Source organism: Phacochoerus africanus, chromosome 16 (genome assembly GCF_016906955.1).
Source record: "Phacochoerus africanus isolate WHEZ1 chromosome 16, ROS_Pafr_v1, whole genome shotgun sequence".
In the NCBI taxonomy this organism is placed as follows: domain Eukaryota; kingdom Metazoa; phylum Chordata; class Mammalia; order Artiodactyla; family Suidae; genus Phacochoerus; species Phacochoerus africanus.
In genome coordinates, this window is record NC_062559.1 from 39,395,009 (window position 1) to 39,422,013 (window position 27,005).

The following is a 27,005-nucleotide window of genomic DNA, read 5'->3' on the forward strand; positions in this document are numbered from 1 at the left end:
TTATTTAGGTATTGAGGATAATACGAAAAGTTAACTCCAAAGAGGCCTTCCAGCTATTGAGCTGTGATGAATAGGAATAATTTCTGCAAACACAATGATAGTCAAATAAACAGAAGTGCACATACAGGGGAAAAAAACCTGCCAAGGATGTCAGAAACGTGTGACACATTTTAAGCTAGTGACCATGTGTTGAATTAATCAATTTGAGACCAGTCAGAGCAAGAGTGGGGTCCAGCACAACAGAGAAAAATCAGATGTATGACCGGGGAGAGGGAAGAAGTTGGCTGGCTGGGTTGGAGAATATGAAAATGATGATGCAGCCAAATCAGAGCAATTTACTATCTTTGTTAACTTGGAGCTAAAATGATTTTGACAATATTCTGAGAGTTCCTGAAAATTCATGAAGAGATTTGTCAGGGAAAAAAAAAAAAAAAACCTGCCAACATTCTGGAAGTTTTATGACACACAGACTTTTCCATCTGTGTGATTTCCAGTGACAACCCAAGGGGCTACCTGTCCTTCTCAGGAGCAGGAATGGTGACATGTGGAGAGGTAGAAGAAGGCTTCTTGAAGAACAACAGCAACAACCCAGCCTCCATCGAAAGCTGCTCTGAACAAAAGCAGGAACAGTGGAAGATCTGCCTCTATTGTTCTTGACACGGGTTGCAGAATAATACCTGGTGAGGTCACGTAAATGTAAAATTGAAAAATATGCAAAAAGAAAAAAAAAAAAAGGAGTTCCCGTTGCAGCACAGTGGAAATTAATCCGACTAGGACCCATGAGGTTGCAGGTTCAATCCCTGGCCTCGCCCAGTGGGTTAAGGATCCGGCGTTGCCGTGAGCTGTGGTGTAGGTTGCAGACGTGGCTTGGATCTGGTGTTGCTATGTCTGGCGTAGGCCGGCGGCTACAGCTCTGATTGGATCCCTAGGCTGGGAATCTCCATGTGCCACAGATGCCCTAAAAAGACAAAAGCCAAAAAAAAAAGAAAAAAGAAAAATATGGAGTCCTTGCTATGGCTCAGCTGTAACGACTAGTATCCATGAGCTCCGATTCAACCCCTAGCCATATGCTGCAGGTGCGGCCCTAAAAGGTAAAAAACAAACAAAAAACCCTAAAAAACTAACCAAACAAAAAACCCCATCACATGTAATCTTACTGATTTCTATGCCTGGTTCACTCTCTCACTTTTCTGAGGTGTCTTCTCAAATGTAACTTCCTACTGAAAGTAGTATCCCCACATTCTCCACGTTTTTCCCTGTGTTTTTCTTCTTTCACGTATCACTACCATTGTGACCATGTTTATTTCCTGTCTTCAGCACCAGACTGTCAGCTCCCTGAGGGCAGAGTTTTCATCTACAGAGTTGACCATTACACCTCTACCACTAGCACATTTTCTGGGACCTAGAAGGCATTAGGTGTGGCAGCCAGTCCTAAATGCTTGCTCAGTCAATGAATAAGTTACAAAACAGACCTAATCACAACACAGGGGGCAATGGACATTTTCCATGTGCCCCCTCCAGATCCACCCTCTTCCTTCCTTTATCCTGCTCTGCATCCTGTGCTCTGCTCTGTGTTGACCTCTAGGAATGACCTCAGTGGGCTCCCTGGTGAATGGTGAACACCAGCAGGAGACTGGAGCGAAGGAGAAGAGTGAGGTCCAGGTCCTGTTCCCTTAGCAGTCTCCTTCTGGGGTCACTGTGGGCTGCTACACCCTCAAAGACCACTGCTCCTAGGTAGCAGCCTTCTCCACAGGGCTCTCTCTGTCCGCAAGTTCAGAGCCAACCCTTCCCCTGCCACTTTAAGCACAGAGGTGATAACAGCCACTCTGTTATGAGCCAAGGAGTGATATAATAAAAATAAGTATTTAATATTTGTCTCCAATTCCTAGCACACAGCTCCTAGAAAACTTAGAAATCTCCAGAGTGATGAGTGTCTTTTGTATACTGATAAGGACTGGTGGCCAGGGTCCCTAGATAGCTTCAGGATAGGGGCTAGTCGCCAGAAAGACCCCATGATTAGAGGGTTCGAATTTTCAGCCCCATCCCCTAAGGATGGGAAAAGGAACAGGATATTGAGTTAAGCACCGCCAGCCAGTGATTAAATCAATCACGCCCCCAAAGGGAAACTTCCACAAGCCCCTAAATGACTAACATAACAAGGTTCACAAAGCTGTGGAACCTGCAGACACACTGAGGTCTGGGACAGTGGTGTCCTCACTCCACCAGGACAGAAGCCCCTGTGCTTGGGGACCCTCCTGGACCTTACGCTCTGTGCTGCTTCATCTGGCTCTTCGTAAGTATCCTTTATAATCAATCAGCAGAAGTACAAGTAAGGTGTTTTCCAGACTTCTGTGAGCCATCCCTGCAAACCAATAAGCCTGAAGGGGAAGGGGGTTTGTGAGAACACCTCTCTGCTCCGACTCTGTCTCAATTGGACAGAAGTGAGGGTAACCCAGGGCCTCAATTCTTGATCCGAAGTGAGGGCATCCTGTGGGACTGAGCCCTTAAGCCTGTGGAGTCTGATGCTAACCCTGGGCAGGTAGTGACAAAACTGAATTGAATTTGAGCACACCCATGTGGTCTCCAGGGTGTTGGAAAATTGGATGGCGTGAGAGGAAATCCATTTGGTGTCACTTATATGGTGAGTCAAAACAGTTCAGTTCCAGGGCACTGGACGTGCCCTTGTCATTTCCCTACCTCCTACTTAGCCTGTTCAAAGCAGTTCATCTATGAAACGTACCTCAAATGAGTAATTTGATTGTGCTGCTTGTTTCCTTCCTGGGTCCTAACTGATACAGAGGGAACGTAAGTAATTACTGCTTTTTTAAGGCTACTTTCTCTAACGTTACCCCCACCGTGTACCTAAGAGGTCGTTTTGGCTTTTCATAATTTCCTTCTTTTCCTTAGGCTACCAGGAACTTCCGGTCGCCAAGCCAGTCCTGAAGACCCACCCTCTGCCTTGACCTGGTGTCATGATCAAGCTTGGTGAGTGTCACCACCATTCATCTCATCTTTCTGCCTTCTGGAATCACTTCCCAACCTTTCCTCTTGCCTCTCTTGTCTGGGTAAGATGTCCCTGGACCATATATTCAGAGCACCTGTGCCCACCTCTAGCCCTGCACTTAAAAGAGGAAATTATAATCATCGGCTTCCTTGTTCTCTCTTTCTCCAACTAAATCTGAGCTCTTTGAGGGAAATGCCGTTTTGGGCCTTGATTTTCAGAAGTAGTAGGTTTAACATGTAGAAGGGACTCAGGGCTGCCGTGGAATCAACGGCATAGATGTGGAGAGTGAGTGGGTGGGTCAGCATAACTCATCCTCTACAGCCCTCGACTTCCGCTTTTCTGATAGCTCTCGACTTCTCATGGACCCCTGTCAAGTTCTTTTTTTTTTCTTTCTCTTTTCAGTGACTAATAGAATACCCCCTATACTGTACATGCCTTTCCACTTGGAAACATCCTAGCTGAATATTGTATTCACACAAGTAACTGTATCTGTGCATCCGTCTATTTTTATGGATCAATGATGTTCAGACCTGGAAATGAGGATCCACAGAGAGCTCCCTGTTGCCTGGACCTCTCCCCAGACCAATTAAATTAGAACCTCTGAAGGTGGAACCAGGTTATCAGTAATTTAAAAAAACAACCCCCCCCCACACACAAAAAACAACAAAAACCAAAAACCACCTCTCAGTATGGTTGATTGGATGGTGCAGCCAGGTTTGAGAATTGGTCCTATAAACTGCTCTCACAGTCACGCTCAGTTGCTGCAGTGACTCTCAGCGTTCCAGCAAAGGAGAGGCCAGCTAATATTTCCAGAGTGGAAGTAGGTGCACAGTAGGAGCACAATTTCCCATCTTCCTCCACCTAAAACCCCACGGGAGTGCTCCCCCAGTCCCAGGGCACTCGCTTGGTGATGATTTAAGGCATCTGCACCAGCACCCTTAGCCCACCTCCCTCCTGCCCCTGCTCCACACTGGCACCCATCCTTAACTTGCCATTTCTGCTTTCTGACCTGTCTCCTCCGGGAACTTGCTCCACCATGTGTCCTTCCTGCACAGTAATCTCCTGCTCTCTTGGCTCCACCCTCCACATAGTGGAAACATTTTCAGATCAACACTAATCTCTAACAAAAAATATTCCCTAAAATCTGACTTCTTACCTCTGAGCTTCATAGAGAAGTTTACAGTCATTTTATCCAGTTTGAGTGTCATGAATGACCAATGGTGGCCTGTCTTCCCCACCTACCCCTTTACCCAAGCAGTGGCCGCCAACATTTTCCATTGTGGCCGTGGCCATGGCCACGGACATCCCCGCAGGCCCCGTTCTTCTCTGATCACGCCACAAAATATTTGGTCTTTTGGTCCATTTTATGACACTGTAATCTCTAGGTTCTTTTGCTAACTTCTTGCAAACATCTCTCTCTAGGGCTTCTTTGCCTACCCTGGCACTAAATATTCAAATGTCCTCCATGAGTCTTCCCGATATCGTCTTCTCTTCAATCTTTCCCTTCCCTCTCCCCCTACCTTCCCCTCTCTCTTCATCAGTCACTACAGTATTATCTCTAATTTCCAGTCAAAGAACTCTGAAGTAGGAGCTCTTGTCATGGATAAGCGGTTGACAAAGCTGACTAGCATCCATGAGGATGTGGGTTCGATCCCTGGCTTCGCTCAGTGGGTTAAGGATCCAGCGTTGCCGTGAGCTGTGGTGTAGGTCACAGACGTGGCTCGGATCCTGCGTTGCTGTGGCTCTGGCATAGCCGGTGGCTCTGGCATAGCCGGTGGCCACAACTCCAATTGGACCCCTGGCCTGGGAACCTCCATGTGCCCTGAGGGTGACTCTAAAAAGCCCCACCCAAAACAAGACGAAACAAAAAACAAAGAGCTCTGAAGTCAATTATCATCACTTCGGATGTTCTTTCCAAACTAAGCATTTTCCAAATCTTAATTCCAAAATGTCACTTCCTTCAAGTAGCTTCCTGGATCTCCCCAGGATACACTTCCCTCCTCTGCATCCCACAGCACAGTTCACGTTGCAGTTATTTGTTTTAATCCCCCAATTACAGTGCAGCTGTAGCCCTTAATCAAAGATGCTCACAAGAGTCTCCTGAAGATCTTTGAAAAGATATATATTCCTTAGCCCCTTCCCCAAGGACTCTTGCTCTGTGTCTTGGGTAGCTGTAGAATTTAAAGGCTCCAGGGGTCCTTAAAACAAGCACCCCTGCTTGAACAGCATCAACCTCAGAGGCTGGGGCTCCTGAGGGCAGAGTCTTCCTCTTCCAAGGCCCAAAGCTCTGGCCCAGGGCCAAGCACAGAGGAGCAGCTTAATAAATGCTTGTGCCTGTTGGATGATGATTTAGTCTTAATGACGTTCTATCCATCATCCTAGTTCCCAATGTGGATTACATCTGGCTGGCTTGAGTTCATTTTCCACGCTGCTGCTTCCAGAATGCCTCCTTCAACTTACTCTTCCCTCCAGATGCTTTGCTCCCCTTCAGATCTTGCAAAGATCCCATCTAGCATGAAAACGCAACTGAATTTCCTCTTTCCCAGACCTGTTCTTTCCTTTTCCCTCCTTCTCCTGTAGACGTGCACTCTCCCACGTCTCTTCCTCTCTCTGACCTCTCAAATCTTCCTTCCAACTCTGCCACTTAATCTTCCACAGCACCTCTGTGACATCTTACCTTTGACTACCGAACGCTGATACTTCCCTTACCTCCTAGGGGTAGAAAGCAGAACACAAAAAATGGAGAACTACTAGGAAAAAAAGAAGTTATTTTTTCACCCTCTCCATTCGATTCAAATTAAATCGATAGACATTAACTGAGTATCTACCATGTAGTGGGCATTCTCTTAGGCCAGGGAATCAAATGCAAATCAGACATTATTTCTGACCTCCAGCTACAGGAGCCTGGGGTCACAACCAAACAGATGATATACGAACATTCTAATTAAGTGCAAGATGTGCATATTAGACAGTGGGAACAAGTACAGTGGGAGGAGGAAGAGAGAGCCCTCAACTCAACCTTCCTGGGGTAGGGACCCAGGAAGACCCTAGAGACCCACCAAGGTCTTAAAAGGTGAGCAATCACTGTCAGACCAAGCATGGCAGGAAGAGTTTCCCATGTGCAGAGAGCAGCTGGGAGCAAAGGCAGGATGGAGGTGACAGCAACAACAAGCATCCATGGCCCAATCAGAAAAGGAAGGAGCCCAGGCTTGTTGAGGAAGGGAGCTCACGTTCGAGAGGCAGAGTGGGCAGAGACAAAGGCACCGAAGTGGGCAGGGCTGTAAGCTTTAGTGAGGAGGAGCCTTGAAAGTGTTTTAGCTGGGGGATGACATGATTAAATCTGCCACCCAACCGGCACAACTTTTATTATTTTTTCTCTTAATCTTTTTTAATTTGGCAAACGTCTCTCCATCATCGTCATCTGGGCCTCCGCAAGAACGCTGTCCGCTCATGTTTTCATGTTCTCTTGACTCCCTGCCTCTCAGCGGGGCCCCTGGGCCCAGGTCTCTAGGATCATCCAAAAGCTGGGCCAGCTGCAAACCAAAGCAGTCCGCCCTCATTATTGCACGGCAGTGTTGCATGGCAGTCCTGGGAAATTCTTTTTTTTTTTAATAATTATTTTTATTTTTTTCCATTACAGCTGGTTTACAGTGTTCTGTCAGTGTCCTACTGTACAGCAAGGTGACCCAGTCACACATACATATATACATTCTTTTTCTCACATTATTATGCTCCATCATAAGTGACTATAGTTCCCAGTGCTATACAGCAGGATCACATTGCTTATTCATTCCAAAAGCAATAGTTTGCATCTATTAACCACTAATTCGAGTCCTGGGAAATTCTTACAGCCACGCAAGAAAACGTAAATCAGGAGCTGCGTCTGCTGTTTGTTCTCCCACCGAGCACAGGTCAGAATTTCCTTATGCTTTATTTCCTCCTTGAGATCGCTGGGGGAGTTGAGTGAGGGCAGGGCTAGGCTCCGGGGTGGGGAACTTCAGAGAGACCATCCCCTGAGAAGCAAGTGGGCAGAAATGCAGGCTTACGTACAGTGACCAAGTCTCCAGAAGGTGCGGGGAGGGCGACTGCTTTTGTTTGCAACGGGCACAGCTCTTAGACGATCCTAGAAAGTTAATCCTCACTTGGACCCTGTTTTACCCTTTGGTGAATCCATTTTTTTTTTTTTTCAGACTTATAACAGACAAACAATACTTTTTTACAACATAAATGTGATTTGATTTGCACATATTCATTTGAAAAGGATTCATTTGATTGAATATTAAAAAAAAAATACAGGAAACTACCCCAGTAGTTAAGGTTTACAAGTATTTATTCTCAAGGGGTCCCAAAAGTGGCTACTCTGTAATGTGTTTGAGTGGCATTCTGTGTGACTTTATGTGGTACCCCATAAAGGCGCTGAGTGTGGGCTTTATCAATACATTCAGTACCCGCAGATCAGTGCCCTCTGGAGCTCAGTGGTCCCCATGCCCCCCTACTGGGTGCTGAAGGTCACAGTGCTGCCTTTATCTTGAAGCCTTTATAGGAGACCCAAGTCAGCCAAGGAAAAGCTCCGTGTGTATAAGTAGAGCAGAGCTGCTGCAGAGAAGGGGCTAGAATCACCTGGAGTTTGTAGAGTCAAACAAGGAGCAAACTGCTCCCAGAACCCAGCAGATGAGCAGATGTGTTGCAGATACACACACCACTTTGAATATCCCAGCATTCTTCCCACTTATAAAACGTATTCCTGAATGTGTAGTGGCAATTAGTAGGGTCACCAATTGGGAGGGTGGCAGAAAATCGGCTAAGGATGGCAAAGTAAGATGCAGGAACAGTGTGACTGGGTCACCTTGCTGTACAGTAGAAAATTGACAGAACACTGTAAACTAGCTATGATGGGAAAAAATAAATAAATAAGTAATCATTTAAAAAAGAGATGTGGGAACAAGATCATAGCAAAATTCCAGAGTCAGAAGGTACCAAGTAACAAGCATCGATGATAAGGACCAAGTGAATTGTTTCTATTTCATTTCTAGTATTTGTCCTACATAACAAATATCTCGATAAATTAGTTGCTACTTAGATAAATCTACAAAGAAATATATACCCATATTTAAATATATTTTTCTACAGAGCACTTGCGTACGTGTGTTCTCATAATAATTAAGAACAAGGGCTCTAAGGCAAATCGACCTAGGTTTGATTTCTAGCTTTCTTTCTAGCTCTGTGACTTTTAGCAAATTACTTAAATATTCTAAGCCTTAATGTCCTTCACAGTAAAATGTGGGTAATAGAATGTTACCATATAGATTATAGTGGGGATTAAATAAGAAAATGTAATACGAAATGCTAGTAGAGTCCTTGGGGCAAAGGAGCCGCTTAGAAAATAGTACATATTAATATAAATAGTCATCATCAAACTTTCATAGACCTTCACAATAGCTCTCCGCACATTGTATTGTATTTGGTAATTCCATACTAACGTGGAGTTTCATTAATCCTTCTTGCCAAAGCCGGCGGGCGTATACTTTGTGTTGGTAGCCACGATAGTGCTAAAATCCAGCCTAACCTTGGAGATGTCACTTGTTCATTCATTGTTTCTTGCCTGGCTGGCTTTTTCTTTGTTCAACTTTCAAGCTTTTTACTCTGGAAAATTTCTCTTCTCTCTATTAAGTGGCCTTAAGTGCTGTTTTAAGTCATAGGATCTGAGAGCTAAAAACAAGAATATTCTTACAGTCTTCAATATTCCAGATGAATCGAACATGAATCTACTGAGAGATGCTGCATCTCTCTGTAAATACCAGCTGTCAGTCTGTGGAGGTTCAGAGAGTGTGTGTGTGTGTGTGCATGTGTGTGTATAAAAGGTCCCTGCAACCAATCACTGACAGAGCTACACTTCACTTCGATGGCTCCACTAATTTTAAGTGGCAAATGGAACCTCTCAGAAGCTGTATTCCTTTTCCATTAGGAGAGTAATTTTAGCTGCTGAGACTCAGTCCCTGAAATCAGGATCCTGGGGGGAAAAGTGTAGTCCTCAAATGCATTGGGTGCACTGAACTGGTGTTGAATATAGCTCTGTGCCAGGAAGGGGGGCCTCATATATTCTGTATCTGACGCAATCCTCATCATAGCACCACAGCTAATAAAACAAAGTTCCGCTGAGCCCGGCATCACACCGACACGAAGGGCTAGGGCTTGAGTTCATATATTTTATTCACTTTCTGGTAGATTCAAGGAAAGGAGGACTCAAAATAGAGAGAAGGGGGCGGGCATAGTTAAGGCATGCTGCAAGGACCCAGTTTTCCAAAACCCTGCCTTCCTACACTATCCCACGCTGATGCGTTAGGTGGGAGGTAAGCCATTTAGTCTCACGTTTCAGGAGCCTCAGCCACACCTTAATATGAGTTATTTTTACCAAATCAATACTCCTCTGGGAAGGGCAGCATCGATAGAGAGGCATTCTTGCCCTGGAAGTGAACTCCGGTATAAAGATGGACTTGGGCTTGCAGAGGAGAAAGCAAATCCCAAAGGGAAGTCACAAGGACATAAGGGAACTTTACTTTTTAAGGACACAGATTAGTCACTGAGTCAAGCAGTGGCTGGAGGAAGCTTTAGTAACCCCTGAACACTCATCACCCCATTCCCACAAAGCCACTCAAATAAGCATACAAATTAGCTCAGTGGTTTCAACTCTGCCTGCAGGTCAGAATCGCAGTAGAGGTTTCAAATGATACCCAAAGCCAATGAAAGCAGGTATCCGGGCACGGGGCCCAGGCATAGTTTTCTGGTTTATTTTTTAAGCTCCTAGAGCGGGTCCAGTGTCCAGCCAGATGGAGACCTATGATCTCGGTGAACACGATCTCCATGCACTGAAAATACAGACTCAAGGCAATCCTTCTTGAGCTCTCTTCCAACCAGATGACAGCTCCTGCCCTCTGCCAAGGTAGACCCTCTCGAGTTAGCAGTGCTGGGAACTACCTCTCCCAACATCAGGGCTAAGGTTTTTAGGATGAGTGTAGAATGCTGCAACCCCAGTCTCTTCATTCTAGGCAAATGTGGTCCTTTACAGAAAAATATTTGCCAAGCCTTGAAGTACATAACCTTCAGTCATCAAACCTTCAAGTCTAAATGAGAGCAGCAGTTACATCAACCGAGTATCTTCTCTAAGCTGAGCCCTCCTCTAGATGTTTCACTGACACATCATGAGGCGTCTAACTCTGCAGAGCAGATATCTAGCATCTCTCCTCTTCTTCCTCCGTACACTCCCTCCATCTTAATCCAAGACACCAGCATTTGTTTCACCCCATCTACTGCAACAGCCTCCTGCCTTCGATCTCGCCCCATTCAATGTAATCTCCACACAGTAGCCTCTACACAGGGTGACCACTGGGAAGCAGAAAGAGGCTTGCTTAAAGCCCATCAGTAGCCTCCATCCTTCTTGGAATAAAAGCTAAGACCTGCAAAGTCCTGCATGATCCAACTCTGGCTTCAACTCCTCTCTCGTATTGTGCCCCTCTTTCCCTTGCCCACCATGCTCGAGGCACGGACTCCCTTCCAGGTTGAGATCGTGCTGTCTTACTCCCGCCTTATGGCTACCACATATGTTTCTTCTGCATAGAGCTCCTGTCCTAACCCCCCTCCGTCCTTCAATGCTTGGCTGGACTATCACCTCCACAGAGAAGCCTCCCCTATTCACCATCAAAGTAGCCAACTGTTTGTTTTCTCTTGCTCTGCTCTCTTTGCTTCCTTCCTTCATCACATTTAGCAAGTATTTACTGTAGAGTTGCTATTTTTGCCTGATTCTCCCATTGGGCTGCCAGCACCTCAATGACAGGGAGCTTATCTCATCTCTTATAGTCGCTGAAGTCCCCACAGTGCTTTGGTGCCTGGTCCTTAGCCACTTTGTAGGAAATATTTCTTGGATGAACACAAAAGTCCATTTTATAGATACCAACTAAACTAATTAACTTGCCTGAGATCAAAGAGCTATAAGAACTATTATAGAAATCTGTCTCTCTGAGGGAGAAGAACATTCTTCTAGGGTTTGTATAACAACCTCTCTTTCCAAAAAAAATCACACTTATCCTGAAGACCTTAAATGACTGTGATTGTCCTGAATCTCCTTTGCTCCCCATGGAATCTAAGCCACAGCTGCGATGTCCAAGTGCAAAGCACATCCAGCTGGGGGTTGAGCTTAGGAGGATTTTGCAACAGTGGAAATCCTGAAATTGTTCAAATGTGCCTGTCGCAAAGTGTGGCTCTTAAGTGCTCTCTATCCTGCCCAGTGGGAAGCGCCTGTGTTTTATCAAGTTGAAATCCAGTCGGACCACTGATAAGATGTCCCTTTGGCCAAGGGAGCATGTGACTGTTCACATCACCAAGTCACTCCTAGGGCTACCTTGGGCACTGGAGTGAGTTTCTGATGTGTGGATCCGCCGGGAACGTCTCACCTGCACAGGTCTGCTGAGGCTCCCAGTGCACGCTGATGCCTTCCCTCTGGCAGGCCCGGGTATAGGCCAGGAATGACTCGCAGTAACAGTTTTTATGAACTGGACATTCACACATGTCTGTCACGCAGGACCTAAGGGACCCAACGGAAAGAAGTGAACATTCAAAAATATCAAACTATCAAGTGCAGCTCTTAGAAGAGGAGTGGTGGGTGAGTGAATGTCAAAACTTGACTGGACATTGAAACTTGCTATTTCAGATTGGAAACCTAAAATTATATAAAAATTCTGTGTTAGACCTTACTGGATACCTCTGAATAATGTGATATTAGGTTCACTCTCTTCTCGATCAGGACTGTCCAAGAGAACCTTCCATAATGATGGAAATATTCTGTTATCTCCACTGTCCAAAGTAGTAGCCATTAGCTGTATCTGGCTACTGAGCGCTTGGAACATATACAGCGTGACCGAAGAACCCAGTTTTTTTATTGCTCCCCACTCCCGCCCCAAGGCACATGGAAGGGCCAGGGATTGAATCCAGGCTACAGCTGCAACCTATGCCACAGCTGCAGCAACACCAGATCCTTTACCTCAATGCACCAGGCTGGGGATTGAATCCGCACCTGCATAGCAACCCGAGCTGCTGCAGTCAGACTCCTAAGCCACTGCGCCACAGCAGGAATTCCAAGAACTGAATTTTTTGATCTGACTTAATTTTAACTAACTTAGATGTAAATAATCACATACACCTATTGGATACCACATTGGGAAGGCAACTCTTAGAATATAGCCCTATGAACGGTGCTGTCATTGTGCGAGTAGCTCTGACATATGAATAACAGGTTCTACTGCAATATAACTCAAATAGATGACCAACTAGATGAAACCACAAACTCTCCTGGCTTTCTGAAGACACACAATTAGGATTTATTTTTGAAATATCTTAGAATCTCAGTCTTTAGAACATGCAGTGACAAATTCCAAATAGAGCAAGACTTTTGGGTCCCTAATTAGATGGAAAGATACAGGGGACTGAGTCAAAGTCTCTGTCACTTAAGTTTAAATATGGAAATGATGGGTTTGGACATAAAGAGAACGAAAATATGTTTAAAACACAAACTAATAAATCTTCAAGTACGCTGACCTGGAAGACATAATTATAACAACCTTACATTGGTAGATGATAGTCCAGTTTACAGAGGGCTTTCACATGCAGTCTGTCCCCGAGCGCTAAGTGGGACTTGGCACAGTCCCTGTTTTATAAATGCAAAGGTCATCTTACAAATGAATAGATAAGCCCAAGGTCACATTAATAAGTGACAAAAGAGTAAATTAAATTATGCCTCCTTGACACCACCAGCAAGTTTACTGCCTGACATTTCTGACTTAACATTTTATGCAAGATGCCCAAGATTAATAAAACCAGAATACCCTTATTGTTTTTAATACCCTGTTCAGCAAAATGTCTTCCTTATCGAATCTAACTCAAGGCTGAAAGCCAAAAAATAATATTCAGGATCTTGACGTGATCAGGACATGGTCACCCAATGCTAATATGTGAGCACTTCCTCTTGGCTGGGGAACACATGCAGACACTTGACTACAGAGAGTGGCCAGCAAGCTCTGCGGAGAAGCCGGGGCACTGCCTGCTCTAACCAAGAATTAAATGGCAGAAACGATGTGAAAGGATCAGTAGACTCCCCGCGTACCCTCAAAGTTATTACATTTCAACACTCAAGGGCACAGCCTTGGGAAATGAGAAATAAACTGGAACAAAAGAGAAACAGATCAGAAACGTCAAGAGCTCTTCCATTTCATCCAAGGAGAGACCGTTTGATGCCTGACACCTAAGATATAATAATCAAGATAGAAAAACGGCTCTCTCTTCTCTCTGTAATAATCACGGCTGTATTTCTTAATACCCTCTCCGCCTGTATTACAGAAAACCTTTCCAATATCAGACACACATGTCGTGTCTTTACATTCATGTGGAGCCTCCCAGCTTCCAAGAAAAGCCAAATAAAGCCTATCCTTAAAACAGCCTCTCAATGTCTGAGCATGAACCTTCCTCAACAGCGTTTCCTTTGTTGTTTCGGTTGTCATTTCAGACTAACCACACCTGCCACATTCATGCTCAGGCGACAGAGCAACATTTTTGACTGCTTGGGGCCTCTAAGCCACCTGTCACTCATCCTCTTTCCTGGCCCAGAGGTTTGGGTCTCTTGTGGTTGTTCACAGCTCCCACTGCCATGACATGGGTGGGATGGCACCTTGCGGGCCAGGGAGAACGATGGCACTTATGTGAAAAAGACCTCAACAGGAGGAGCTGCGTCCTCTGGTTTGAAAGAAGGACGAAGGTGATTCTGTAAAACGGTGTGGACAGTCCACAAACAAAATTTAATTTGTTTGTGTGAAGGTATTTTTGGTGAATGTGTTCCTTCTTTTCTCTTTATTTCTACCGATTGTCCTTTGAAGCCGTTTATACAATTTACACCAAATTAGGGACAGCTAAGTTCACTTCATAGAGAATGCTGAGCAAAAATGGTGCAAGCGCATTTTTAATAATTGCTACGTACACATACTCCACCCCAGCAACCGACTGCTCTGGGCCCTCAGAAACAATCAACGCTGTATCTACACTTCAACACTAAGGGAGATTTGAGCTTCTATTACTTGGCACTCAGGAGAAACAACATCTGAGGGAGAAATGTTTGTCAAAGTCAGCCCCTGACTTGAAATATACCACATATTTTTAAAGGCTTGAAAGATGTGTTTTGTCACAGAAGTTAAAACTATGTCTTTTTTCACTTGTCAAGTTGATTTTTACACAAAGTTGTGCCCAGGGTTTGTGAGAGAGTGGAGAAATACAAGGTCCCTACTCTGCTGGCAAAAGTGTAAAACTGTGAGCCCATATGTTGAGCATGTTGCTCCGCTCAGCTTTTACATGAATTATCACATTTATTCTACACAGAACCAGATATGCGGCAGGTCCTGTGACTAGCCCACTTAGCAGCTGGAGAATCAGAAGCTTGGAGATGATAACACCTTGCCCAGGGTCACACGGCTGATGACAGGTGTGGAACTGCAAAACCCGGACTGTAACTCAGGTCGTTCTAATCTCAACACCCATATTCATAATAACATCCGACGGCCCTTCTGGAGAGCAATTTGACGATGCGTATACATAGCTGTATCCTTTGACAGGGAAATTCCACACCTAAGGAACTAGGAATGCATTTGGACAAAGACTTGATGTATAGGGTTTTCATCACCATGAAAAGGAAGAAAAGAAAAGGAAAATGAAAAAGAAACAACCTAAATTCCTGACACTAGGGGCCTACTTAAATACGTGTAGTGACCTCAACCATGAAACATTCTACAGACATTACAATGATGTTTAGGAAATACATTTTAAAACACGAGGAAAGAGTCAGGAGGAATTCATTGCAAAAGAGAAAAACTTGTGTGGTTATACACAGAAAACAAAAATAACTGAAAACTGGGGTGTTCCCGTCGTGGCGCAGTGGAAACAAATCTGACTGGGAACCATGAGGTTGTGGGTTTGATCCCTGGCCTCACGCAGTGGGTTAAGGATCTGGTGTTGCCGTGAGCTGCAGTGTAGGTCGCAGACACAGCTTGGATCTGGTGTTGCTGTGGTGTAGGCCAGCAGCTACAGCTCTGATTAGACCCCTAGCCTGGGAACCTCCCTACGCCGCGGGTGCGGACCTAAAAAGACAAAACACACACACACAAAAATAATAATAACTGAAAACAGATATGCCCTAATGTTCACACCAGTCAACTCTGAGTGACTAAATGCTGACTCTCTTTCTTTTCCTCCATGTTTTCTACAATGAATACACATCACTTTTCTAAAATGATAAACAGTATATTTTTTAAACAAGAAAAAGAATAACGTAAGTCATAGTACCATTTATTTTATTTTTTATTTGGCCGCACCTGCGGCATATGGAGGATCCCAGGCTAGGGGGTCAAATCAGAGATCATAGCTGCCGGCCTACACCAGAGCCACAGCAACACCAGATCCGAGCCTCGTCTGTGACCCACACCACAGCTCACAACAACGCCAGATCCTTAACCCACTGAGTGAGGCCAGGGATCAAACCTGCATCCTTGTGGATACTAGTCAGGCTCCTTAACCACTGAGCCACAATGGGAACTCCCATAGTAACATTTAAATTCAAATCTAGGAACTAGAGTGAGAAGATAAAGAATAAAGAATAGGAAAAAATTAGTTTCAATTTGCAGATCTTAGTTATCAACTATTTCTCCAGCTAAATCGTTCCAATCTGTGTGTTGGAACCCTCCTGACATAGGCTGTGATTTGATTCCCTCTGTGTTATCCTCGGATTCTCACCTCATTGATCTACTGATGCTGTAAACTTGACAACCAGACAGATGGAATGGGTAACGGAATAACTGTGCATGCTTCTGCTGGTTACAAAGGAATTTATGAAAAGAATATAAAAGCATCCTCAAATGCCCTTCACATTTCAGGGAGGGGCAAAACGACTGCTATTCAAATACTCACTTTGTGTTTATCACACTTAATAATTCAGCCCAAGGAAAAATCGAATGTATGACACAGTGGAGTTGAATTTTTATATGCTAATGGAAGATGACTGTCCTTTCCTTAGTCAGTATGCACGAATACGCTACATGTATATTCATTTTACAGAATAAGTAGCAGAATGTTATCACTCTTAGCAGTTACTGAGATTTATGGCTTTGGTTTCTCTGCTTTCCTGGCATTATTCTGTCAGCTACATTCTGTTTGATGCTGCGTTCTTGGTCAGGAAACACAGCTGCCCATTGCTGTGGGACAACACAGACTGTGCTGCAATTGAGCTCTTCCAGAAATGCTCGGCAGGCAAAGAGCACCGCCTGGGCAATCCCTTTAAAGTATACTTTAAAGGAAGGAGCCTTTTTTTTTTTTCTTTTCTGTCTTTTTAGGACCGCACCCTCGGCATATGGAGGTTCCCATGCTAGGGGTCTAATTGGAGCTGTAGCTGCCGGCCTACACTACAGCCACAGCCACGCAGGATCCGACCCACGTCTGTGGCCTACACCGCAGTTCACAGCAATGCCAGATCCTTAACCCAATGAGTGAGGCCAGGGATCGAACTGGCGTCCTCATGGATGCTGGTTGGGTTTGTTAACCACTAAGCCATGGTGGGAACTCCCCACAGGAGCTTTTAATTAATGTATCTAGAAATGCTTTTCTGATGTATCCCCCGTGCTTCTGGCATCTTTCTTAACAGCAGAGGGGAGCAGGCTGGACTCTTGCTCCATTGGTTTTGCACAGCTGCGCGGTGCAGCGATATAGAAGAGAGATGATGCCAAGAGCTACGGCAGGGTCCTGAAGGGTTGGCGCTGTGCTGGCCAGTGTTACGTCACACACCAACTGCCTCCCTTCTCTAAATCTTTTATGTAAGTGGGCTCTGTTTCAGTAAGACCCTGTGGAAGCCACAAAACCCAGTAGAGTGTGTGTATCAGAACCCACCTGTGGTCCATTCCCTCCCTGGTGGAAATACAACTTAACACAACTGATCTGCAGGGGAGTCTTCCTCATTTTTTCCCTCCACCCGGTTACAATCAATGTCTCCTACAAAGTTCAAAGACTATAGCCGCTGGCCCACAAGGAGCTATTTAAATGGAAATGTAAGTTAACTGTGATTAAAGTTTACTGAGTTCCCGTTGCGTCTCAGCGGTAATGGTAATGGACCTGACTAATATGTATGAGGATGTGGGTTCCATCCTTGGCATCACTCAGTGGGTTAAGGATCTGGCATGGCCATGAGCTGTAGTGTAGGTTGCAGACATGGCTCAGATCCCACATTGCTGTGGCTGTGATGTAGGCCGGCAGCTGCAGCTCTGATTCAACCCCTTGCCTGGGAACCCCATATGCCACAGGTGTGGCTATAAAAAGACAACAAAGGAATCAAGCTCACTGCTGCTATCTTACTGGGCATCTACAGAGAAAGTTCAAATTTCCTGGCCTCAAATTCAACGTCCCTAGTGATCTAGCTGCCCCCCCACACACTCATTTTTCAATCCAGTCAGAGGGAAAGTCTCATTAACCCCAGGCTCCCTTCTGTCTTGTTATTCCTGCCTTGACTGTGCCTCCTTGAATTTCCCACTGGAAACATCGGATGCCTCTCCTTTAAGACTCAGTTCTCATTCCTCCGTGGTGCTCCCTGAGCGGCCCAAGAAAAGTATCCTCTTCCTACTGGGTCTTGTCCCCTGCACACCTTTATTCCTGCGCAGACCCTCTGAATCCTAATCACCTCCTTCCCTGTTTCAGGGAAAGGATTACATCTTACCCAGCCAGCCAGGCACTGTGCCTTGAACCTGGCAAGCATTCCGAGTGGATGAGAATGGCCTGATAGCCCTCGTGCAGCTCCACAGGGCCAGACAGTTGCACATCAGTCTCCGAAGGGCATCGAGACCCTCCTCTGGCCCCCTCGCTGGCCCCTGCCTGACATGGCCATGGCGTGGGGGCTCCCGGCCACAGCCACCTCGGAACTAAGCTGCTTCTACAAAAACCTTTCCTCTGGCATTTTTGTTCTGAACTTCCTGCACTCCTGTATCCCAGAGGATTTCTTTTTCATAATTTAATGAACGGTGGAAAAAAGGATTTGATGAGAGAATCCTGTGTTCGGGACATATTTGCAGAAAAGCATATATTCAACATGGTAAGAACGACCTATAGCAGCTCTTCGTGTTATTAAAAAGGCAAGCCTCCAATCCTGCTAAAATCAAAACATCAAACACCTCTCCGCTTCCTAGCAACAGCATGCCGTGTGATTTTCCCTCTGCTTTTTCTGGCACGAGGGTCATCCTGCCAGAGAAAAGCAAGTACTCATGACTGTGCGACCCAGACCCAGGACTGAAGGGCAGATATATGAACCACCGGGAGCCTTCCATGCTGCTTCTGGGAGAACAGAGGGGCAAGCCTGGAGGGACCAGCTGGCTGGGAGCTGGCCAGAGCTTGGGCTTCCCCTCTGCCACCAGGAAGGGTCTCTGGCTGGGGCCATGTCGTTCAGTCTGGAGTAATTGCTAGGAGGAGACAGGAAGATGACTAGAAAACCAGCCTGGGGTCCTGGGGCTTTCCCTGCTCTGTGTTTCAGGAAAGTTCACTGAAGCAAGAGAAGGGCATCTCAGGCTTGTTAATGCCTGGGAATCAATGAGAAAGGGGGATGGGAAGGGCTACAGGAGCTGGAGCCCTGGGCTGGTGAACAGAGTATGTTTAGCTACCAAGGGACCATCTCAAAATTCACATACATTTTAACCTTTGAAACTCTGCCCTGACCCCCCCTAACGTGACTTACATGGAAGGAATGAGAATGAGCAGCCACTGTTAAGAGGGAGTAGCCATGTCACATTATGTCTAAGAAAATCATTCCAGACATAACTCAGTAGTGGCTACTACCTCTGTTCCCCTCAATACCACATGGACACCCTTTTATTTATTTACTTATTTATTATGTCTTTTTGCTATTTCTTTGGGCTGCTCCCGCGGCATATGGAGGTTCCCAGGCTAGGGGTCGAATTGGAGCCGTAGCCCCCGGCCTACGCCAGAGCCACAGCAACGCGGGATCCGAGCCGAGTCTCCGACCTACACCACAGCTCACGGCAATGCTGGATCCTTAACCCACTGAGCAAGGGCAGGGACCAAACCCACAACCTCATTCAGATTTGTTAACTACTGCACCATGACAGGAACACCAGTTTTTTGTTTCTTTGTTTTTTTGTTGTTGTTGCACGCTTATACTTCTACAAAACACAGCACTCTGACCTACAGATCAGGGCTCAACGATTCAATAATGTGAAACACGAGGGTGCTCTATGGAGTTGTTAACGAGAGGCCAGCCTGCAGAGCCAGCCAGGAGGGAGTCCCCACAGCTCCCTCCAGAACCTTCCTGGCACCACAAGAATATCTGGTGAGGATATCTGCTATCAAAGAGTGGCTTAAATAGTAGTTCTAGGCAGCCTGGAGTTGCCAGGACAGCACAGCGAGGCCAGGCATTTCTGGGTGAGTTTGTGCCTTTCATGAGCTCGATGTGACAAGTAGGGCAGGAGAATCTGCGAGGCCAGCTGTTCTCTAGTTATGGATCCTGAATTTAACTGCAGCTTCACCAAAGACCTCCACCCACCACCACCACCAGCAACACACACACACACGTTAGCCCTTTAGCCCACTCCTTAGTGTGAAGAATGAATTCATGGAGCCCTGTTTGTTCCAGACTCTAAGGGAGGCACAGAGATACACAGAGATGGACCCCGCCTAGAAGGGGAAATTGCACACATACTAAAATCCAAACTCTAAATGATACAAAGGCTATTATGGCCAGGAAGCTAGTGCGGTGGGACACTGAGAACTAAGTCCATGGGGGCGGGCGGGCGCGGGTGTCCAGAGGCTTCACAGAGTAGGAGAGACACAGGAACTGGTTCTTGAAGGATCCGTGGAACTGTGTTTGGTTAGAGAACAAGGAGAAGGAAATTTCAGGCAAAGGGAGGCGCCCCAGTCAAAGCCCGGAGTTTCTAAGTCACCAGATCTTAGATTTGCTAGTCATGTGATCCAACCTCCAACACTGAAAACCAAATCAAAATGAAAAAGTTCCTGATAGACAGTCACAGAGCCTTGAAGACCCCGTTTCCTCACAGAACAGCTTTGCAGGTCCACTGCCCCCCCCCCTTTTTTTTTTTAAGGGCTGCACCGCAACATACAGAGGTTCCCAGGCTAGGGGTCCAATCAGAGCTGTAGCTGTCAGTTTACACCACAGCCACAGCAACATGGGATCCAAGTCACGTCTGTGACCACCACAGCTCATGGCAACGCCGGATCCCCAACCCATTGAGTGAGGCCAGGGATTGAACCTGCATCCTCATGGATACTAGTCGGGGTCATTAATTGCTGAGCTACGAAGGGAACTCCTGAGGTCCACTGTTAAGACATTGATTTCTTCTAGGGCTTAAAATGCTCCTAATCCTAACTCTTAGGAGTGACGCCAGGAGCCACACAGCATCATCAGTGTGCTGGTGCCCTGCCGACTCTGCCATTACCTTCCTGAGCTCCTCCCTCAGCCCCGTGTGTTGTCATCTTCCTGCTTTCCAGGTCCGTCCCTCTGTAACTGCTCTCTTCCTGCCTTGACAAGGATAAAAATCTAACTACCAAAGTAACAGGGCAAAAACCTACCAAACCATTTTGATAATTATTCACAAAGAACCCCTTCTTTGATGGCCTGGACTCCGCTCCTGTCCTGTACACGCGTCCCATTTAAAACCTAGAAACCCTGCACTGGCACTTATTTTAGGTTCTCCAGATACTGAAAACCACTGATGGCTTTAATTCTCATTACCATTCCCCCAGAGGTAAATGGCACCGCCTACACGCAGAAGCTAGTGTGGCACAGGAGTTCCAGAAATGGGCATCTGCCGCAGACACCCTTCTAAAGCCAGGGCTTCTTTTAGTGGAATAAGAGGCGGCACAGAGATCTCCGTGTAAGAGTCACGATGTTTATGATTTTCCATAGAGGCCAATTTTAGCAGGAGTCCCTCACACTTGTTTGAGCAGAGACCAAACAACCATCACGCCTGTCTAGAATAAAAAATATTTCCTCCCTTGATAAAGCCATATATTAGATAATATATGGGAACTATGATTCCTAGTCCTGTGGTTAATTTTTCTTGCGTCTTGGGGTTTAGGAAGGTGTGTGCACCCTTCTGCTCTTCGCCCCTGCTCAGGGGCTACAACTATAACGGGGCCAAAGACTCTATCCACTAACATGGTTAGAAAGACCTCTTGGGAAAAATGAGCTACCTCCGCCTGAGGATAAAACACGGGCTCCACGGAGGGGAAAGCTGAGGAGCCGTCGCTCATCAAGCGAGAACTCAGTTCGGGCAAAGGTGTCTCACGGGCGGCTGGGAGCGAGGAAGCCTGGTCACCGCCCCCCTCTAGTGGCCAAGAGTGAGAGTGTCAAGTAACCCTAATTCTTATTCCCGCATTTGCGTCCTACCCTTCATTTTGGGGGCGGGGGTGGGGGGAAGGCTGGCTGATAAAAGAGAACATAAAAATGGCTATGTGTCTGAACGTCAATCACTCTGCTCTTAAACACGTTCAATCCATCACTGTCATGCTCACTGTAAAACAATGACAGGGCTGGTTGGTGGACTAAATCCCTGTATAATCATGAGAGCCCACGTGGGGTGCCTGCCTAGGAGGGGGAAGAGACACACCATGCTGCGGGGCAGGCAGGTGGAGCACGGTGGTCACAGCCTAGAATTTCCCATTCTTTACACATGTCATTTTCCCTGTGCACTGCGTCTCACTTCACATATTTTTGTTTTCACCAAAAAAAATCTCAAGAACAAGAGGGTACCAGACCTATCTACCACATAGGAGGCAGCTATACAATCAGAGGACGAAGATGCCAGCGTACTGCCAATATTCATCCATGCTCCTGGCTCTTCCTTAGTAACAAAAAAAAAAAAAAAAAAAAAAGCAGGTCCCTATAGTGCCAGGATTCCAGGAGATGTGTCTAAATAGGGACTAAGACGAGGTGAAAGACCCTCTATGAACGGGAGAGAAGGGGCTCTTTACCCAGAAAAATCTCAGTATCACCTCTTGGTTGAGCCTGTCTCATCCTATTTCTTTCCCAACACAGACAGACAGATCCTCATCATCTATGAAACTTAATTCAACCTCTAGTTGAGTGTCTGCTGTGTGCAAAGCAGCCCTGCCTTAAATTTGGGACTTTCACGGCTTGGGAGATGGACAAGGCAAGACTGGGTTAGGCAGCTAGGGACACGCGGCACGGGTTAAGGAGGTCTGGGCTCCTCTACCTGCAGGACAGCACTGGAGATGGAGGCCCCTTAAATCAAGCTGCCAGGGCCCCCTGCTCAGCTCTGGGCGGGGGAGGGGTGGGGGGAAGGACAGTGTGCCCACACAGGTGTTCCTGCAGAACAGAGGCAAAGAGCACTGTGGAGTCACCAGTCCTGGGTGAGAACCCCAGCTGGGTCACTTGGGTACAGTCCTGGCTCTGCCGGTTTTCCTTGAGTGCTCTCTCATAGGAGTCTCATGAAGAGTAAGGGAGGAAACAGACTCTCCCACTCCCACCACCACCATCCCAAAGGAGGAGAGAAATTCATCCACCCCCAGAAATGAGGCTGAGAGGTGGCCAAGGCAGACACCGTGGGCGCCCGTCCCAGCCCAGCTGACATTCAGAGTGAGGAGTGTGGGGGACACGGCGTGTTTTCTCTTCTCCCTCACTCTGGAGGGCCGGGGGCGCTGGGGGCAGGTCGCTCCTGCCCCCCAGAGGGCAGCTATCGGAGGGCTTCTTGTAAGGGCACTGAGGAAACCCCCTGAAAGAGAAGGCATCCAGCATCTGGAGGCCACAGCCCAGCCACACGCAGCAGCTGCCACCAGCCCAGCCGCTTCAAAGGGGCCGATGCTTCCAGAGGCCTTTTTCACATTAGGCCCTGGAAGGCTGCCAAGCCCCACAAACCCTCCACTACGTGCGCTAATAAAAGAGCGGCAGTGGCGGCCGCCCCTGGAGGATGCGGGCCGGTGGTGAACTTTTTCAGATGCTGGGTGCCTTTTATCAAGCGTCCACCACCGCCCAGCCTCCACCATCAATCAGCGTTCACATCCAGTCCCTGCGCAAGGAAAGCCTTTTTCTACTGCTTGGCTGCAGGGGGAGCAGGCCGGCCACTAGGCCCGCAAGGACAAGTGTCCTTCCTGAGAGACCCAGTTCACCCCCATCCGTGCCAGACGGCAGGTGGCCCCTCTCAAGTCACAGGAAAGAGGTTCAGGGACCTGACATTCCCCAAAACCAAATCGTCGACACTGAAGCCCACCACCTCCTCGCCAGCTTCCCGCCCTCTGCGGGGACAGCACCCTGCCCAAGCCCCAGAGATGCAATGCGACAGCTGCAAATAGGAGCAACGTACAATTTTGACTGCAAACTTTTTCATGGAAGAGAAAACTAAGACCCAAAGACGTCAGGCAGTTGGGTTTTTTGTGTTGTTTTGTTTTTTAACATGAGACATTTTTAACATGAGTAAGTGGCAATGCTGGGTCCGTACCCTCGCCCTGAGAACACACTGCCTAATCTAGTGCATGTCGTCCCTTCCACGGGCATGTTCTTCCTGCTGCCCATCTCCTGGTTAAACCCTACCCTTCCTTCAACATGCAGGCCAAAAGCTTCTCGGGGAAGGCTTCTGCTACTAAACCTTCTCGCAGTGTTCTTGAGGGGCCCTGGTCGCCGTCTTCCAGCCCTCTATCCACCTCATGATGCCCCAGGGCTGGCGGGTTCTGCTCACTGCCTTGGTGTGGTGCCTGGCCAAGAGCAGATGTTCAAAATCTATTTTTTCTGAATGAGTCATTTATCGATGTTTTACAGTCAAGTCCAGATAAAATGATTGCTAAGATGACAATGAGAAGCAGATGGCTAAATGGCCTAAGAGCGTTTCAGGGAGGAGTGAGCCTTCTGTGTATTTAAATTATTACCCACGGCCAAGAGGAAGAAGATGCGAAACTAGCCACTGATTAGACAACTAGGAGATGAGTGATGGCCTTTGCAGGAATAGTTTCTTGGGGATGAGGAGGACAGAAATCACCCTGACATATACTGAAGGTGGAAATATGTGAGGCATTGAGGGAAGACCATTCTTTCTGTGGGTTGGCAGGGAAGGGAAGAAGAGAGATGAGGCAACAGTTTGAAGGGAAGCCAAGTGTAGCACACATGCCTGTGTGTGTGTGTTTGTGTGTGTTAGGATCAAGGCAACTTGAACTTGTTTTGCACCAGGGAGAAAGAAGTTCAAGAGAGGATGTTGAAGTGAGCAGTTCCCACTGTGGAACAGCAGGTTAGGGATCCGGCACTGTCTTGGATGCAGCGTGGGTTCAATCCCTGGCCTGGCAGAGTGGGTTAAGGATCTGGCATCGCCACAGCTGTGGTGTGGGTTGCAGCTGTGGCTCAGATTCGATTCCTGCACAGAAACTTCTATATGCCACAGGCATGACCAAAAAAAAAAGAAAGAAAAGAAAAAAAAGATGTTGAAGTTAAAGATATGAAAAAGGTAATTGGGAGAATAATGTCATGAAGAGAACAGGTGAGAATGGGGTCAAAAATGCAGGAGAAAGATTGTCCTTTGCTTCACTTACAGCTGCCAGTGAATTCCTGAAAAAAAAATTCCTGGGAAAAGCCCATATATTTATAGAAGGCACAGTGGAGGGGGTAACCAAGTTTATCTTCTAGCTCAGCAGGTGGATGAAGACCAATGACCCAATGCAATTACCTAGCAAAGAAGGGGACAGAATGAGTGAACTTCGCAAACAGTGTCTCCAGGTGAAGAAGTACTCCAGACATGGGGCAGGAGTACTGCCTCGGACAGTGACCATTCTGCTCACACTCAGGCCATGCTCTTGGGGACCTATCAGAAATAAATCGGAATAAAACGAAGCCAAATTTTTAACCAGGCAGAAATTTAGAGCTGGTGAAATGTGCCTTTAGCTTCCCTGGAGAAAGAGATAATATGGCAGGTCTTCTAGATCTTAATTTAAAACTTTATGTTCTAAAAGTAGTGATGGGACATTTTCCCTCAAATCAGAGGAAATGAAATGTAGAACCATGTTCTGAGGGGTGGGACAGAGCTTTTCTAGATGCTTTCTTCCTGAATATTTTAATGCTCCCAACTATACAGTAAAAATCTTAATAACAACCACTGCGGAAACTCATCTTGGTTTAAGACAATGAGGGCTCAAAAATCCTACCAATAGGATGGATGACTCATAAAGAGTCACAGAATCATAGAATCAAGAGTCTTAAAAACTCAGCAAACATCTATTCCCTGCAGGAATTCCTTTTATAACATCCCTGACAGATGGCCCTACATCTGCATCCTGTCTGCGATGAGAGCTCAGTAGCTTTTTAGGAATCTCCTTCCTGTGACAGACAATTAAGGCTTCTATTCCTCAGGAAGTTTTCTTATATATTAAGTGAAAATGTGTCCTATAACTTCCACCCACTCGTTCAGATTTTGCCTTCCATTACACCATGGAATTATTCTATTCTCTTCCAGTGTTAGTCTATCTTCTTCAACTCCATTACAAAAAATAAAAATGTTCCATTTACAGGCTACTTTGGGGGGTGGGCTTCCCGAAGTATTCCTATTCTATCATTTTTTACTTCCTATGCTTTTATATCCTTTTACACCTACTAGCTAAAGAATGTCTAAGTAAAAACCTTCTTTCCCTTTTATTTATTCTTTCGACAAATCTCTACTGAACAGGGCATTGTGCTTACTCCCAAGTTAGGGGCGAAGATGAAAAAGATGGGGTTTCTACTCCAAACTACACAATGTGCTAAAATAAACTGTACTGGAAGGAGGAAAATTATGAGTGCTATAAAAAGCAGTACAGTATTAGGAAGGAAGTAGAATGGTGAGAGAGATTATTTTGGCATGGACGATAGGGAGTGAGAAGAAATTATAAATGATCTCGAGGAAGAGACATCCCTTGAATTATATCTTAAAAGAAAGAGTAAAGTTGACCCAAGAAAAGCAGAAGAAAGAGCTTTTTAGAAAACTCATATTTTTGAAATAACATTTTTGTTTGAAAAAGTATTTGGGCTGGAGTTCCCATCGTGGCTCAGTGGTTAACGAACGTGACTAGGAACCACAAGGTTGCGGGTTTGATCCCTGGCCTCATTCAGTGGGTTAAGGATCCAGTGTTGCTATGAGCTGTGTTGTAGGTTGCAGACATGGCTCAGATCCTGCATGGCTGTGGCTGTGGCACAGGCCAGCAGCTATGGCTCCAATTTGACCCCTAGCCTGGGAACTTCATATGCTGCAGGTGTGCTCCCCCACCCCCACCCCCCCCCACCCCGCCCTGCAAAAAAAAAGAAAAGGAAAAAAGAAAAAGTATTTGGGGACTGCTGAGCATCAAGAAGAAGAGAAGCTGCATCAAGAAGAAGAGAAGCTATAGGAAATCAACCTTCAACTGGAAAGGTAGGCTGTGCTCATAAAACAGACTTCTTTCTGTGCTAAGCCAAAACATAAGCTGAATTTGGAAACCAGGGGAGTCACTGATAAATGAGCATAAAAGTGATAGAATACGAAGCATACCTCAGGAAAGCAAGTGGATAATAGTGTGTTAGGTGGGCTGAGGAGGTTGAAATGGGGAATAAATGGGAGATTAAGTAGCTATTGCTGATGACTCAACCAGAGACTGATCTGGGGCAGTGCCAATAGGAATTGAGAGGCAACATAAAGCACATGAGATAAGAGTATAATCTGCAGAGTCTTTAAAAGGATTTCATGTTGGGGCAAAAAAGTAAAAGAAAAGATCAAAGCTGCATCTGGAGACCTGAGCCTGGGTTTAAAGTCTATCAACAAATAAGAGGAATATAGGAGGAGGGGGTGACAGTGGGAAGAAGGAGAGACAAGAGGTTTATATTTACATATGCTGAGTTTCTGGAGGAACATCCAGACTGTGATGTGGTGATAAATGTTTAGCAATTGGCTCTTGGGGGCTT

General features: G+C 46.2%; 1 protein-coding gene across 2 annotated transcripts in view; it reads right to left on the reverse strand.

Moving 5' to 3' along the window:
* BMPER (BMP binding endothelial regulator) overlaps nucleotides 1-27,005 on the reverse strand; it is a 246,117-nt gene that overhangs the window by 1,715 nt on the left and 217,397 nt on the right. For both annotated transcript variants that reach the window (XM_047763268.1, XM_047763267.1), the window contains exon 14: nucleotides 11,452-11,582. In XM_047763268.1, the coding sequence (XP_047619224.1) occupies nucleotides 11,452-11,582 (131 nt within the window). The remainder of the gene's footprint in view (nucleotides 1-11,451; nucleotides 11,583-27,005) is intronic.